General features: G+C 35.0%; 1 protein-coding gene across 3 annotated transcripts in view; it reads right to left on the bottom strand.

The window, feature by feature from the left end:
- LOC149552863 (CBL-interacting serine/threonine-protein kinase 24-like) overlaps positions 1 to 16,372 on the bottom strand; it is a 127,596-nt gene that overhangs the window by 18,586 nt on the left and 92,638 nt on the right. For 2 of the 3 annotated variants that reach the window (XM_089788392.1, XM_089788394.1), the window contains one exon: positions 15,775 to 15,900. The exons of the other annotated variant lie outside the window; for it this stretch is intronic. In XM_089788392.1, the coding sequence (XP_089644518.1) occupies positions 15,775 to 15,900 (126 nt within the window). The remainder of the gene's footprint in view (positions 1 to 15,774; positions 15,901 to 16,372) is intronic. 3 annotated transcript variants of the gene reach the window in all.

Raw genomic sequence — 16,372 nt, 5'->3', positions numbered from 1 at the left:
TTTATAAAAGAAGACAAGTTTCATCAAAGCTCTATCACTGAGGGCAACACTTAGCTACACCATGCCACCTATATCTCGAAGTAGTCTAAAAGTGGGTTTTAGGCACCTTAGTTTAAGTGTATTTTCTAGTATACCACATCATACAAAAAAGTTAATCTATTACTTTATTATTCTTGATTTTTCCACTAAATCCAGTTAATTTATTACTTTATTATTGTTGACTTTTCCACTAAATCCTCTTACTAATGTGAACAGGACATGGACATGGATTAGAGTTTATGTTATAATTTTTTTACCTAGATGCAATAGGAATTAATATGCCTTTAAATATTTAAAAAATTAAATGGGTTGAATGAGATTAGATAAAACAACATTTGTGTTTTGATTAATAAATAAAATGGTGTCAAGTTTCAGAAGAATCCCATTAAATTTATGTATTCAGTATTTCCTTGTAAACATGAATATTTGAGGATTGTGGAGAAGTCTCTGTCATGGATCAATCAATGAAAGCATTGAGCATTGGAGAAAGGGCACATAGAGTGTGTCCAACAAGTGATACAAAAAATACATGGTATTGCCCTGGCAAAGTGTTGGTTAATAGTATTGTCTCTCCTTGGATTTGGTTTATACCTTGACTCTTGAGTGCCCAATGTGTTTTACCAACAGAGTGGTCAACGTATGGTGATATCACTGCCCTTTGAATTGGAAGGTACAGCTCCTTTGTATGCAAAGTTTTGCAATTAATACTATTTTTAATAGATCCTAGTTCTTAACAGGGGTATGCTCTTAACCAGAGAGCAGAAGATGCAATAACTAGGTTACCCGTAGCCATGAGCAACCCAAGCAGAGAGGATGATTTGACAACTCACAGTACACACAACTATGAATACCACAAGCCACTTTCAGCTCTTCCTATAATAAATTCTACTCTATACCATACTCCTACATGCAAGGCTTACAACTACTGAATGCAAGGGAGGCACAATGAGAAATGAACATTCATGGGCCCAAGTGGCTCTCTGACCAGACAAAATCACCCAACAGCAATTTCCCAGCTCACTTATATCCAAGTCCTAGAGCACGCAAATGCAGGACTACTCTATAGAGATGCAGTCAGTAACTAGAAACAGAGACATATTCAAGGATGATAACTCTCAGATTACCCCGCCAAGCCACAATAACACTCACATCATTCTAACTCGATCAGTTTACCATTAAACACCTCCCATTTCCAGTCACTCAAATGAACATGCAAATTAAACTATCAAATGCCATGAAACAGCGTAAATGAAATAGAACCAAAAGGGAAATGTTAAATTGTAGCTTCTGTCGGATTGATCTGTCCTAGAGCTAATCCTTCTATGGTTATTGGCAATCATTAATTATACATACTCTAATAGATCTATAAATATATATATATATATTGTATGCTATATATTATATATAATATAGATATGTTATAATTAGTAATGTTTTAATTTATGATTAATTAATATATATAACCATAGAGACATGTCTCTTCACAAGACTTGCCTCTTGAAGATATATTTATATATCTTGGAAATCTGCAATTGAAAGTTTGAAACACATAGAATTACAACAATGTTATTACATTTGCAGAGATCCTAAATCTAACATGGTATCAGAGCCTAACTGCAAATGCAAGAAATTAAAAGAATCTATTTAATTATGACATGAAGGAGATCTGTTCTTTGAACTGTGTCAGAATGGCCGCAAAGAAATGTGCCCCTAAGATATTAAAGGAACTGCATACTTTTTATAAAGTTTAAACTATTAGTGTTTTGGAAGATCTACAACGGCTAGGCTTGGGGGTTGTTAGAAGCAGTGCTCTGGATGAAACAATTGAGGTTTGGATCCTCGCACAAGAGTGGAAGGAATCATAAATCCCAATGGGCTTCGTTTGTTTTTACACAGGCTGGACACATAATTATGAGGACTGGACTATGGTGAACACCCAGAAGAGGTTGTGTGAGATGCCAACATCAACCCACATTGAAATGAAGTCTGAATATACAGTGTTTTCAAGACTTGCGTTCCTCAAAATTCTGCAATGAATGTTCGTAGCCTTGACTGACAGTTGATACAACATAAACACAAACTGAAGACGTGGTTTGTATAAAAACCCAATCTTTTGGCTTGTTTAAGAATTCTATGCGATTGAGTGGGTGACCAATGTGAAGAAAGGATGTTCAAGATTGCCCCGAAGAAAGGATGTTCAGTGTTTTAGAAACTTGGAGATCTGGCATCTCCAACTCATGGCTGAATGCCTCAATGGAAGGTGAGAGATCAAGAGGAAGGTGTAATTCGGAGTTGGAGTCAAGAAGATTGTTGAGGTTTCCAAAAGCAATATCTGCGGCCTCAACCTCTTGCATCAACCTGGTTGGTGGTGATTATGGTCTCTTCCTCATCTCATATGCCTCTCTCAACTTATCTTGTAGGCAACTGAAATTTCCAGGAACAGGAAGGTATAACATCATAATGTGAGTTGTCTTGAAGGAAAGAGCAGCAAACTTTGAAAGAGAATTGTGGTATATGGAGTAGAGAACATGGATAATCTCATCTGATTATCTCTTAAGCACATAGATCAATGAAGTTTTATTTATAAATATTAAATGCCTTTGGCAATGTCCATCACATTGGCTTGATGTTTGTTTATGTTAAATGCCATTTGTATTGTCTTGTTGAATATACCACTACTCGTTGACTTGGATATCTGTCCACACTATTAATGCTGTCATAGAAATACCAATGCAAAATAAAGAAGGCATATGGGTAGCATGACCCCACCTATCATTCACAATACATGGCGACATATTTCATATAGTCTTTGATCAGCTTTCAAACGATGGTCAAAAGGAGTGAATAGTAATCCCAAACTAGTGAATACGATCAATCAGTCAGCTCACGAATGATAGTCGAAGACTTATAAAATATTTCATATTGACTCTTATTCAGATTATTGATCAACAACAGACTTCAAAGTCAAATTATCAAATGGTAATTGTAGACCATAATCACCGATCATAGATTGCCAAGTCGCTCAGATTGTTGACAGGAGATTATCGGATTAAGAACAGTGAAATTATCTTTGAAGAATCAAGAATAACGTTTCTGAGATCCTTCAGAATGAAATCTGAGGCAAGCTTTCTTTATTCCAAACAGCAAACAGAGACAAATAGAGCAAAATAAATACAACTCAAGTAAGGGAAAATGACCAAATTAAATTTACAAGATCACCGGATATGGAACTGACCAGATTGCATGAACTTCGATACGTTTTGAGTTACCAAATGCTCAAGCACCTCGAGGAAACTATTATATCCTTGCCTCATGAAATGAGCAGAGTAGTATTATGCAGGTACGATTTTCATTTATTGTCGTGATTATGCAGGAAACTATTCCAGAATGGTGTTGAACTTCCGTCAATTCAGTTCCTTTAGAAGTTCCCAATTTGGCCAATGATTTTCTGCTCAGTATTCAGGTGACTGAGATTATATGTGTCTTTCTCTATCGATGACATCTGTGTCTGTACCATTGGGCTCCTTGGGAATGGGGACAAAATAGAATCCTCCAATTGTAGTGACTTGTATGTTAGAATACCCAAAGCAGAATTTGAGATGCTAAATAGATGGACTTGTGTATGGGGAGTGCACATGCAGGCTGTGAGCCATTTAATCAGGTGCCTCTTGTAATGTACCAAAACATGGCAGTGTGATTACATTTGCAGCAATAAAGAGAAAAGAATTATGAATATTTGTAGAGAACATCCACAACGAAATGGATTCACATCTATCAATTATTAGTTGACCATCAAATATGGTGTTATGAATTCCATTAGATTACCCCCACCAAAGGAGATGATGATATGTAGAATAATAGCAACAATGGATCATTTAGAGAAATAGAACCTCAAATACATTCCTCAAGATATGAATTGCATAGAACAAAAGTATTGCTCATGAGAACTAAGTATCACTAAATAGATACTATCACGCAACAATCTTATTGGAATGAGTGAGAATTTTACATTGTGGGGAGGAATAATAACCAATGTTTCATTCCCATTATTTGATAAATGTTTATATGTTGATAAATGTTTCTAATTAAGGCATGTGGACTTTAATTAAAATAATTTGTATCAAGAACATTAGAATGCAGATAAGTATTTATTATCTTTGAGTATTATATTTACTTGCTTATTGCAAAATCTCTCTTATTTAAACATACTATAAGAGTTAATTTCCTTGATCTTTTCCTTTATGTCTGAGGATGTTCTTGCAAGAAAAGAAGAATGGTACATTAGGCATATTGTGAAGACTAATTCTTATGAAGTAGCTCCAAAGGAATTGTGATCTAGAATTCATTAGTCTTATGATGATCAAGCTGAATAACGCAACTTTGGAGCTCTTTAAAATTAGAGGAAGAAGAGAATGGGTGTGACTTCGTGGTTTTGATGGGCCTACCTCCATGTACATAATGAGGAAGTATTGACTTATCACCTGAAGGTTGAAAAGATTAAGATATTCAAAAGAAGTTCAAAAGTTTTTATGAGAAACAAAATGATTCTAATGGGCCACACCTTGTGAACATCACAAGAAAATGAAAAGATCCTTAAATAACTTGCATAATCATACACTAGGTACCGAGTACGTAAAATTGCTCGATGATATAAAAGTTGGAATTTCACACTGTGGGGGGTAAACTTAATAAACAATGTTCAAATTCCCACTTGAAACCATCTTTAGAGAGGAGATTTAATGATTTGACATTTATGGATTGTCATAGAAAGATAAATAATTCTTACTCTTGAGTATTACAATTATCTACTTACTATAGTCTCCTCTTTCTCGGTTATAAACTTATACATACTATAAGAGTTAAATTGCATTGATCTTTTCCTTTATATCTATAGATGTTCTTGCAGAAAAGGAAAGTTGGTACGTTTGCTACCAGGATTATTGTGCAAGCTCTGGAAGTGAACATCCTTTATGATTAAGATTATGAAGAGGAAATTTGACATTGCTTCAGATTAAGAGGGAGCAAATAAGAACATGATTCTGTCAAATTTTTATTCAGAGGGAGTAGATCATATCACTTTAGAGGTAAACTTGACATGATTAATGATTATTGTTTCTTATGCACTTATTGACTAACATCATATGGTTGATGATTATATGGATATAGTGATAAATCTACTCTTGTAGAAAATGCTCCATGACTTAATGTCATGTGACCTTGTGATACTGGTGCATTTATCACAAGGATGAGTTATATTAGTACAGATAAGCAAAGTGCTGATATTTTTACCAAGCCTCTTGCAAAGTTGAAATTGTGTACTTTAGAGGTATAATTGATATGACTTTGTTGTAAATGCATTTATTAAACTATATATTCATGAATATAAAATTATTTTTGCTTGCAAGCTTGTATTGTGAAAAGTGACAACCTCCCGTGTGTTCTGCTCCTATTATAAAGTGACAACTTTATTTTAGTTGATCTATCTTCAAACAACGGTTGAATTTAGTGTTATCTTTGTTCTTTGGGCCGGACTTTGCTGGACACATGGATAACCTTCATGGGTCTTTGGGCGATTGCCGAACATCATGAAAACCCACTGTTTTGAAGCTAGGGTTATCCTTGTTCTTTGGGCCGGATTATGCCGGACACATTGATAACCTTCATGGGTCTTTGGGTGATTGCCGGACACCATGAAAATCCATTATGTTTTTTGTTTTTCTTCTTTCTTTCTCTCTCTTAGATTAAAACATAATGATGATTACACCTTATTGTGTAAGTTAAACTTATTCCAATTTCTCTTTGCTTAAGAGGGAGTATTGAGGATTCTAGCCTCTTATTGTATTGAAGTAAATTCCATATGTTAATTTACATATGTGTGTTGATGAATTCATATTGATATGCCATTTTAGGGATATCATAGTGAGATGATATCTCCTTATACTCAAGAACATAGTATGTTATATATCAATCTTCCCAAATAAAGAGGGAGTGTTGAGATAGCTTCGATTGTGTCTAAGTCATAACTATGGTAGAAAACAATTGATATACATATCAATGTTAGAATTAGATATTGTTGACATGTTTGTTCTGACACATTTTGTGAAACAATGTCTACTATAAAAAGATCTCACCTATGATATAGACTTCTTGTTGAGACTTATATTATCAAAGGATAATGTATCTAGTGTTATATATATATTGAGGTCTTTAATATGACACTCTAAGATTATCGTGATAATGTATTCTATAACAATCCTTCTGAGCTAAGAGGGAGTGTTAAATTGTAGCTTCTGTCGGATTGAATTGTCCTAGAGTTAATCCTTCTATGGTTATTGGCAATCATTAATTATACATACTCTAATATATATATATATATATATATTGTATGCTATATATTATATATAATATATTGTATATAATATATTTATATAAAATATATAATAGAAAAAAAAAATTTGTGCAGCGAAAAATGGCAGGAAAATTGCGAAACACGAAATTCAATGGCAAGCAGATATTTCGAGACACTTTAAAACCCTTGAATCTCAAGCAAACATCCAATAATCAAAACTCAGGCAATGTTCGAAGGGATAAGCAAACGGCAGAAACCAATAATACAATCCCCAACTCCAGAACAATAAACGCTTAACCCAGGGCAATCACAAATCGTGACAATCACAGGAACGCACAGGGCTATGGAAAATCAACCACCGTTGGAAACCATGTCAAAACAAACAACAGATTTGAAATTCTTTCTATTAGCAACGCTCCTCACCCAAAATCCTTTAAGGATATCATGGAAGCCCATGAAATTAGGAGAAAGGCGCTAATAACAGGGGGAAAAAATGAAGAGAGTGCTCGGGAGATTGATAAAGGATAGCAAATTGTCCAAAGGAAAAAGAAGAAACCGAATCAAGGCCAAATCTACCAAATGACGCGAAAAAATCAAAGCAAGCAGAACCCTAAAGAAGGTCAAAGAAAGGAAACCCAAACTGAAAGCAGAGGATTCAAAAAAGAATTCAAAGAGCAAAGGAACGAATCAAACGCCATAAAACAGCCACTCCATATATCTGAAACCAACCGCACAGCATTAGGGTTTAGAACAGTTATGGTGGAAAAATCTAAATCAGAGAAATTGGAGACAGAACAACAAAAATACATCCCATCACACAAAAGAAGTAAGGATTCCCCAAAACCACAACCTGCGGAGGCAAAAAAACCATCAGACAGCAACTTTGCCGATATAATGATCATAAGTGATAATTATATTGAGGAGTGATGGTAGGAATGTGAAGAAAGAGGAATTTATGCAGTATGGAGTGGCCCGAGCAAGCAAATCCCACACTTAAAAAGCAAAATTGAGAAATACTGTTAGGAATAGATAAGTATTTGCTCCTTCGCTAAAAATTCATTGTTCATTCTCTGTAAATCTATTAGAACTAGAAATTTATTAGTTAAAACAAAAAATTGCTTTTAAAAAGGATTTCTAGTTAATTTTATAACATGGGAGCCAAATTGGACAGAAGAAAAACTAAATAAGACCTCATATTGGTTAGAATGTAAAAATTTCCCTCCGGAAATTAAACACTTCAAAACCCTAACCAAGATAGGAAATCTCTTAGGGAATTTGATTGGGACTGAATCAGATTATTACAAGGAAAGCAACATCAAATTCCTAGTAGAATCAGATTCAAGACCAATAAAACCCCTTCTAAAAAAATTAACCATGAATAGATCTATTTATAATTTAGAATTTTCGATTTGTGAGGGAGAATGCTCTAGCATAATAATTTCAAGTACTGAAGTTGGCTTTAAAGCGACAAACATTAAAGAAACACTCAATTTTATTAGCCAGAGAAAAGGATCTACAAGAAATGGCTCATTAGAACAGGATCCACAAAAAAACTTAAGAGGAGAACAATTCTCAAAGCAACCAAAGATACCCCAAGAAGATATAACAACGGAAATCCTCAAAGAACATGGGGCACCAGTTCAAGGTACATTTTCAGAACTAAATAAGTGCAACAACTGCAGAGACAATATTGAGGAATTAGAGATTAATAAAAAAAACTAAACTCTCTGAATCATGAAATTACACTCATACAAAGTGACATAGAAGATCTAACTGTCATCACCGAGCAAAGGCACAAAGATCACTCCACCACACGGTATGATAAGCAGATCACAAACTTATCAGAACACAGAGGGGAAAGCCAGGAACTACTGGTTACTAGATGTTTGCAAACAGAAACAGAAGAACAAGCAAAATCCTTGGACAACACAACAACTCCGATCCAAAATGTGGTCAAAATACCAGCAGCAGATGATGAACAATGGAACAACATTACAATTCGCAAAAAGAATAAGAGAAAGAGCTACAAATTCTGGCAAACCCCAACAAATGGTTCAGATATCTTTGCTCCAGAAAAATCAGAAAGTAGTAAAGCAGATGATCATGATAAGCAAACAACCATGTGTCCACCAGAAATAGAAGCAATCTTAAAAGAAGCAGGCCTATCAGAAAAAGAGGCTGATGAAATAAAAATGGGATTTCAATTAAATACATCAGACTGGGAAGAAAAAGAAAATAGAGAAGTCAACCAAATTCCTAATCCAATAGAAAGAGCAGAATTAGAAGAAGAAGATCAGGATGCAGAGACAAAGGAGGATGACATAACTAATCATCTCATTAATGACCTACTGATGGACGAAACAGAAAGAAATGAGGAAGAAAACAAGCAGATTGACATAGAATTATTGGGAATTGCAGCAAATGAATAAGGCTTAAACCACCCCAAATATGGAAAACTAAAAGGCAGAAGAGGTAGAAAGTCCCTTGAAGAATTAAGAGAAGTTGCAGGACAAGCCAAAGAATAGAGGAAAATCAATGACTTATTGCATGCTGGGAAGGGGAAGAGCCTTCCCAATCCACAATGAAAATCACTTCCTGGAATGCTAGAGGGCTAAATGCCCCTAGCAAAAAAAGGCTATTAAGACAAAATTTAATAGCCTTTGAGTCAGAAATTGTACTAATCCAGGAAACCAAATTAGATGAAGCAGAAAGCTATAAATTGGGGCAGAGTTTAAGACAATGGCAGTCAGATTTCAAAGAATCCACCGGAGCTTCCGGAGGACTTGGAATCATTTGGAATCCCTGAAAAGTGATCTTAAGTATAATTAATAAAAACTCTAATTGGATGAGCAGCAGAGTGGCAAGCCTCAAAAATAATTCAGAATTCCTACTCATCAACATATATGGCCCCACACCTACTTTGGATAAAATCACAGTATGGCGGGAGATATCATCCAAAAACGACAGTATTCATAGGATGTGATTTTAATGCTATTATGACAAAGGAAGAAAAATATGGTGGAGCTCAAGCAACATCATAGGCAACTAAGGAATTCAGAAGCTGGGCAGAAAGTAATATGCTTGCAGATATACCAACAAAAAATGGTATATTTACATGGAACAACAAAAGAAAAGACTTTAATTACATTGCAGAAAGATTGGACAAATTCTTGGTTAAAGGAGACCTAAGCAGCTTCAACATGGATATTATGGCAGAGATTCTCCCAATATTAGGATTGGATCACTTTCCTATAACCCTTAATATCATAGAACCAAAAAAACCAATTAGAAGTGCCTTTAAATGCGAAAAAATGTGGTCTCTAGACACAACATTTATGGAACACATTAAGAAATGGTGGGAGGACCTAACTCAAGGGTCAAAAATGTTTTGTTTTATAACAAAAATGAAAAATCTAAAGAAGAAAATAAAAAAATGGAATAAAGAACACTTCAAGAACATATTTAAAACAAAACTTGAAATAGAAGATGAATTAAAAAATCTGAATAATGAAGCAATCAAAAAAGGCATGGATAATAACAAATACATAAAAGAAAAAGAATTAATACTTTTAATTTTCTTCACCGTAGGAGGCCTTAAGAACCATTCTTTCTTCGAGCAATACTAGATGGAATCCCTGTAAGCATATTATTTCCTCTTATCACCAAAAATGTAGATCAACTTCTTCTGTCGAAAAAATGGCTTCCGAACTACATTGGGCAACGGAGCAGTCCCAGAGGAGAAACTACGCCTTAGTGTTAGACTAAGTCCTTTCTTCATTTCAGGAAAATTTAAGGACTCCTTTGCCTTAAACATCGTGCTCTCATCATTTCGCTTCAAATTTCCTTAATACTATGCCTCTAGATGCCACCTTTCTTCGCATGTTGGAAACTCCTTGAATGAGCTTTCCTTTCGGCGAAGGAGTAGCCGAATAAGTGGATTTCCAAAAGGAGTACACTTGAGCAACTTTTGAATGATCCAAACGAGTTGAAGCTCTCTTCTCACTAGGGGAAGACACTCTACAACAATCCCACCCAATCCTAGGACAACTAAGACCTCGACTTATTTGATTTGCATAAATCCCGCATAGTGAGGGCAAAATTGAAATTGATGAGAAGAAAGCACCTAAGGGGGAACCTAGACTTGGACACTTAGAATGATTTGCATTAACTAGACTCCAAGCTAGAAGTTTAAAAAGGGGGACTAAAATATGGGCACACAAAGGCTGTTGTTAGTGAAACATGCAATTGTTTTCCTTCTGAAGTTTAGCCATACCTTGAGAAACTTGCATTAACCCCAAACAAAACCATGAAAAGCTAAATTTGAGAGGACCTTTCAAATGCGTACTCCAACTTGTAATGTCCCTATTTTTAGCAAGTTCCTGCAACTGCCTTGGTTAATTCACCATTGTGACCCTCCCGAGTTGACAGTGGGGTTTGAGGGTCTCTGTTGTGGGCTTATATGCTTTCCAATAGCCTACAGTGTGTTTTGGCTCTGTTTGAGGGACTTACTACTTATAATAAGTCAAATTGTTGGTTCTGATGAGCTCAATTGGGTTAGAGGAATTGAGTGATGCTTTCAGTTTTTATTTTGGTCTTCCAATTTGGGCTCCAAGAATCTTGGAGGGAGCATCTATTTATAGAAAGTCACCCTGCCAGGTTCATTCATCGTCTGTCTTCATCAGGATCACTCTGGTGTTGTCATATTTCAATTCTAATGCTTCTTCAATTATTTTCACAAGATGGGTGAATTATTATTATTATTCATCTAAATATGTTGAGGTTGCTATTTTTGTTGGTGTTGTATGTTGGTAACCTCAGTATCATAGCTTGTTGGAACTAGAATGGGCACAAGAAACAATGGCCCTGTGTGTCAAAATATTATGTTATGGTGGAAAAGGTCATTTTTCGAGCCAAAAGTAAATAAATTATACTCTAATGGTACATTATTATATTTTGATGTTGTGTGGAGGAAGCTTCATAAGTGAAGTTCATTTGGGAAATTTGTGGCATTTAGAGATTATAAATATGAGGCCATTTGATGGGAAAGGCATCCAATTAATTATTTGCTTTTGTTGTCTGTGAAGAAATTCTGAGTTGTTTTTTTCCCCCTTGCTGAGGTATAAGGGTTTGGCGATCTTGCCTGGAGACTGATTCTCCTTGATTTATCTGTGCAATTGCAGGTAAGGTATTGCAATTGTTACTTCTCTACTCTGACATACAGTTTATGAGAAATTGGTGTTCATGGTGGTTGGAATTCTGAAGTTGATAGGGTTTGAAACTATTTGTGCTGGGAGTGGTTTTAGAATTCAATTACAAATTGAGAAGTCTTTCTTTGGTGGTTGTGTATGTTGGAGGAATTAATTTGGTAGCCTCTTGAATGCTGGGATGGCAATCTACAGCAGAGTTTGGTGTCATTTACAATGCTGCTGTTATAGCAAGTTCAGGCCTACTAAAGGTTGCAAATGGACCTGCATATGGTGATGCCTGCTGCAAATCAGTTTGATTCAAGAATTATCAGGTTTCACGTTAATTTGTAAAGAAATGAGGTTGCAGCAAATTGATTTTAATTTGGTTGTTATTTCAGAATTGGGAATATTGATGAATAATTTGCTGCACTGTATTTGATTCCCTGTGGGCATGATCAGTGTTGTAATTTTCTGATTATCAAGTGCTAGTTTTGGGGAACATTGATTACAATCAGACTAGGAAATTTAGGAAGTTTTGAATTACATCGAATTGTTTTAGTTCTTTATTATTGTTTTATTCTGAGACTCCATAAATGGTTTGTTGACTCAGTTTCAAGTTTATTGCATTTATTTGTTTTTGAAAACCCAACGAGCAGAGTTTCAATTATAAGTTTGATGATAAATGATGTCACTATCAGTTGTGAGATTGCTTGCCAAGGGTTTGACAAAATGTCAAACAACTAAATAGCAAAGAAATTGGTGTTTGTCAAGGTTATAACCAATTGGGGTTATCACACAACTCCCCGTGAATAAATCCATAATTTAATATAATATACCATTATTATAATAACAAAATGATATCTTAATAGCACAATAATATCATGTAAAAACATAATAACATAAATGAATAAAATAAATTAAAATTATACAATACAATAGTTATAAATCAAATATGAGAAACGACTGAACAATTTAGTCACAACCTATAGAAGGACAGGTCGCTCCCCATCTTGCTAGGCATATAAAGTTGGGGATTAATTGAAATGGAGGAATTCATTTTTTCAACTACAGAAATAGAAGTATCCATTCTATAGATTACGTATTCAAGGATGAAGGATAAAAGTTGATTAGGGCTAAATCAGCAAAACATTATGATGAGATGAGCCACAGTAAATTGGTATCATGTTAATGAGTGATAGTGCCATTCAAAAGAACCAAACTCAAAATATAAAAAGTTAGCAGAGAGATGACACAGTAATCTAAGCTATCTATCTCAACAAGGAAAGTGTTAATGGTGCAGTCACAAAGTCTATATAACATTCACAGCTAATCAGTATAACAGAGGAATGTCCAGCGAAAGGAATTAGAGAAGGCAATACGAATGAAAGGAGATATGTCATTTGGAACTATGGTAGGCCACTGGAGTATGGGGAATTTTCAGACATGGGAAACACCGTACATATAGTAGAAGCGACGAGAGGGAGAATAGGAAAGAATTAGACCCATGAGGCAGAGGAAGCATTCAGCATTGAATGTTTTTGATAAATAATTCAGTGTTGAATGTTATAGCCAGCAATTAAAAGATATCCCTGCCAACAGTGATACCTATACATGTTTGCAATGATTTCCACCTGATCAATGTGTATAAAAACTGCTAAAACAATAACATATAGCTGATGATGACACTTATAGGAAGCACCAGGGTGCCAGGAAACATTTGTTTAGAGTGTTGCAATGCATCAAGTTGCCCAGAGGTGGCAAATCTCGATTCTGTGGTGTCGTGTCTTATATGAAGACCCAACTATATACCAGTTTTGTATCTCTCTTATACGAATGTATCAAAAGATAGAAATCGATATTCAGAAGCAAGCAAGTAATCATTGATCAAGATTAGCAATACACAAAAAAAAATTGTTACATAGAATATAAACTTGGAAATAATCAGAATCAAACATATAAATAATCTCAAAGAATTCATTCCTTATTATGTGAATTGAGAAACTATTGTTATCAAATAAGACATTATAACAAAGCAGTGAATAAGACGTGAGATCAAGGTCAACAGGACATTCACAATTGAGCATTGATATTTATATTTCCTGCATAGAACTAAGGGAGAGATTACATGTCGGAAGGTTCACCCATCAAGGCTCAACATCAACAAGACAATCCTTAACATGGGAGAAGGGGACATTATATATAATCAGATTCATCATATACATCTGTGCTCCATTGCAGTTATAATACATACAAGACATGTCAGTTCTAACTTGAACTTTATTCAGTTGATGGAGCATAAGATCGTCATAATTATACCAGCAGGATCAACTATACAACTTTAACAAAGTATCAAATATTATATTCTGTTTTAAGAGAAAGGTATTCAACTTACAAACAAGTCTATTGAAATAAAAAACAATACCAATTCATATAGGATCGACATGGGACACTACAGTCTCACAAGTATCAATGGTATTTGCAATGCTAAGCTCATTATTTATTGGATTGAAAACATCATCTGTGTCATGAGTAGAGAAGCTAAACAGGCTTTCCTACCAATGCTAGAAAATACATGTAATGCTGAGTATATTATCAACTAGATCAACAAAAACATCTGCATCATTAGTATACAAGCCATTCTCTAAAATGGTGGATTGGACCCTCATATAGGTTTTTGAAAGTGTGCAGACCTTGGTTTGCCCTCCAAAGTGATCTATCCACCCGGAATGCATATGCCTAATTGATTGGTAGATAAATCTCTGACATATCAATGCTTTGCAGAATTTGTGTGTTGACCACATGATAGGCAAGGACATATATAAAAACAACCATTGAAGGTATGTTCTCAAGATCCACAATGACAACTTTGTTGACCAGCAAATGAAAATTCTGACATTTGTTCAAAATACCTCAAGACACAAATTTGATGGGTTTGGAATATTTTTGTTTATGAAACTTCACAACACCTATAAAATTTGCAATGTTATCTTTATTAGATTTTTTTTGTCTCCTAGACTAGCACAGGGAGTGGAGATTCAACAAGTGGACTAACAGGCAATGATCCATGATGGATTTTGACAACACAATTTTTGACTTGGAAACAACATTGTTTGATGACATTAGCAAGGGCTTAACACTTTTCTTCAAGGACTTTTGTCTTTTCCTACCTTCTAAGTTGCATTTCATAAAAAAGGAAACTTAATATATTTTTTCTCAACAACAGGATCTTGTGACAGAGGAGGCTTAACACTTCAAAAGAAAATTGTGTTTTCCTACGTTTTGAGTTGAAGTATTTTAACAAGAAATTTCTTCTCTCCAATGCTATTCAATGACATAGGAGGGAGCTTTATGACTTCATGTCTCCATCATTTGTTTGAGTTGAAGTACGTGAATAAGGAAGATTAATGTTGACAACATGTTTCTTCTCTACTAAAACATCGAGTGTATGGTCCTGTAATTGATGTTGTGAACCATTGATTTTTTGCCACATCATGTATTGATTGCCAAACCGTATTAAGAGGCTCATATTGATGTTATTGTCAAGCTATTGTTGCTTATTGTTGATTACTAACATGAATTTCAAAGATAACATGTATCTAACATGGACAGGATTTCAAAGATTACACATAGAATGAACCATAGATGCTTATTTACAATTTTCTTGTGAGTGCTTAGAGTTTGGTTCCCCATCCCTGGACCTATCCCCCATATTCACCTGTCCCCTCATCTCAACATGGAGGCACATAGAATGAAAGGTAAGCAAATATTCGTAAGATAAAATGATTGTTCAATTCATCTGCTACGTGAATGTTTTAGTATATCTAGGAAACATAAAATGTAAAATAATATCCTACCACATCCAGGAATTAAATTAGGATTGTGTATGACAGTGTTTCAATGACGCATGTTTATTTTAATCCATTACAGTTTGAACAATGTACAATTATGATTAATGGAATAAGGTGTATATGTAATAAGAAGAATTGTTCTTGAAGTTTAGGAAGGATTGTTTGTGATAGTGCATTATATTGTTTTGAAGTATTGTTGAATATATGTTACAGTACAGTTTTGATTCACATTTCTTTTAATGCATTGCTTTAAACAACATGCGGTTATGAGTAATTAAACTAGGTATATTTGTCATCGGAAGATTTTATCATGAAATTTAGGAAGAGTTGCTTGTGACAGTTTATTACGTACCCTTCTATACAAACTCACAAGATCACTCTCATCAAACGGAAGATATCCTGCCATTAAAACATACAGTATTACTCCACAAGACCACACATCTGATGCTGCACCATCATAACCTTTGTGCCCTAGAACCTAATAAATGCAGACAGAAAACTGTTAAGTATGTCATCATACAAATAAAATGAATTAAGCTAATAAACATTCTAAAATCAAAAAATAAAACATCAAAAGCCATATGCATGCACATTCCCTCAGTTGATATAAATGAATTTTTCAGCATCCATCATTACATTACTAGTAAGCGAAAACCTATAACTCACATTAGTGAATGTATACAAGATTCAGATTGAGCTCGCAGTATATCTCTAAGTACCCCGGGGACGCGTCCCCGCCTAAAAAGCCAAGGTTTCAGTGAGGGGGACATCCCCGGCACGGGAGGATGGATATGGGATGTCCCCTAGTCGTCCCCAATTAGGCAAAAAATGCAGGGGACATCACTGGTACTTGGGGACTTCTAGGAGAAAAAAGGGGACGGCTGACCATCCCCGGTACGGCAAGGGGACATCCAAAAGTCCCTTGACCATCTTGGGGATGGTCGGCCATC

This window comes from Cupressus sempervirens, chromosome 6 (assembly GCF_028749045.1).
Source record: "Cupressus sempervirens isolate cs-2001-9-10 chromosome 6, ASM2874904v1, whole genome shotgun sequence".
Classification (NCBI taxonomy): domain Eukaryota; kingdom Viridiplantae; phylum Streptophyta; class Pinopsida; order Cupressales; family Cupressaceae; genus Cupressus; species Cupressus sempervirens.
This window is presented reverse-complemented; position numbering and strand designations above follow the sequence as displayed.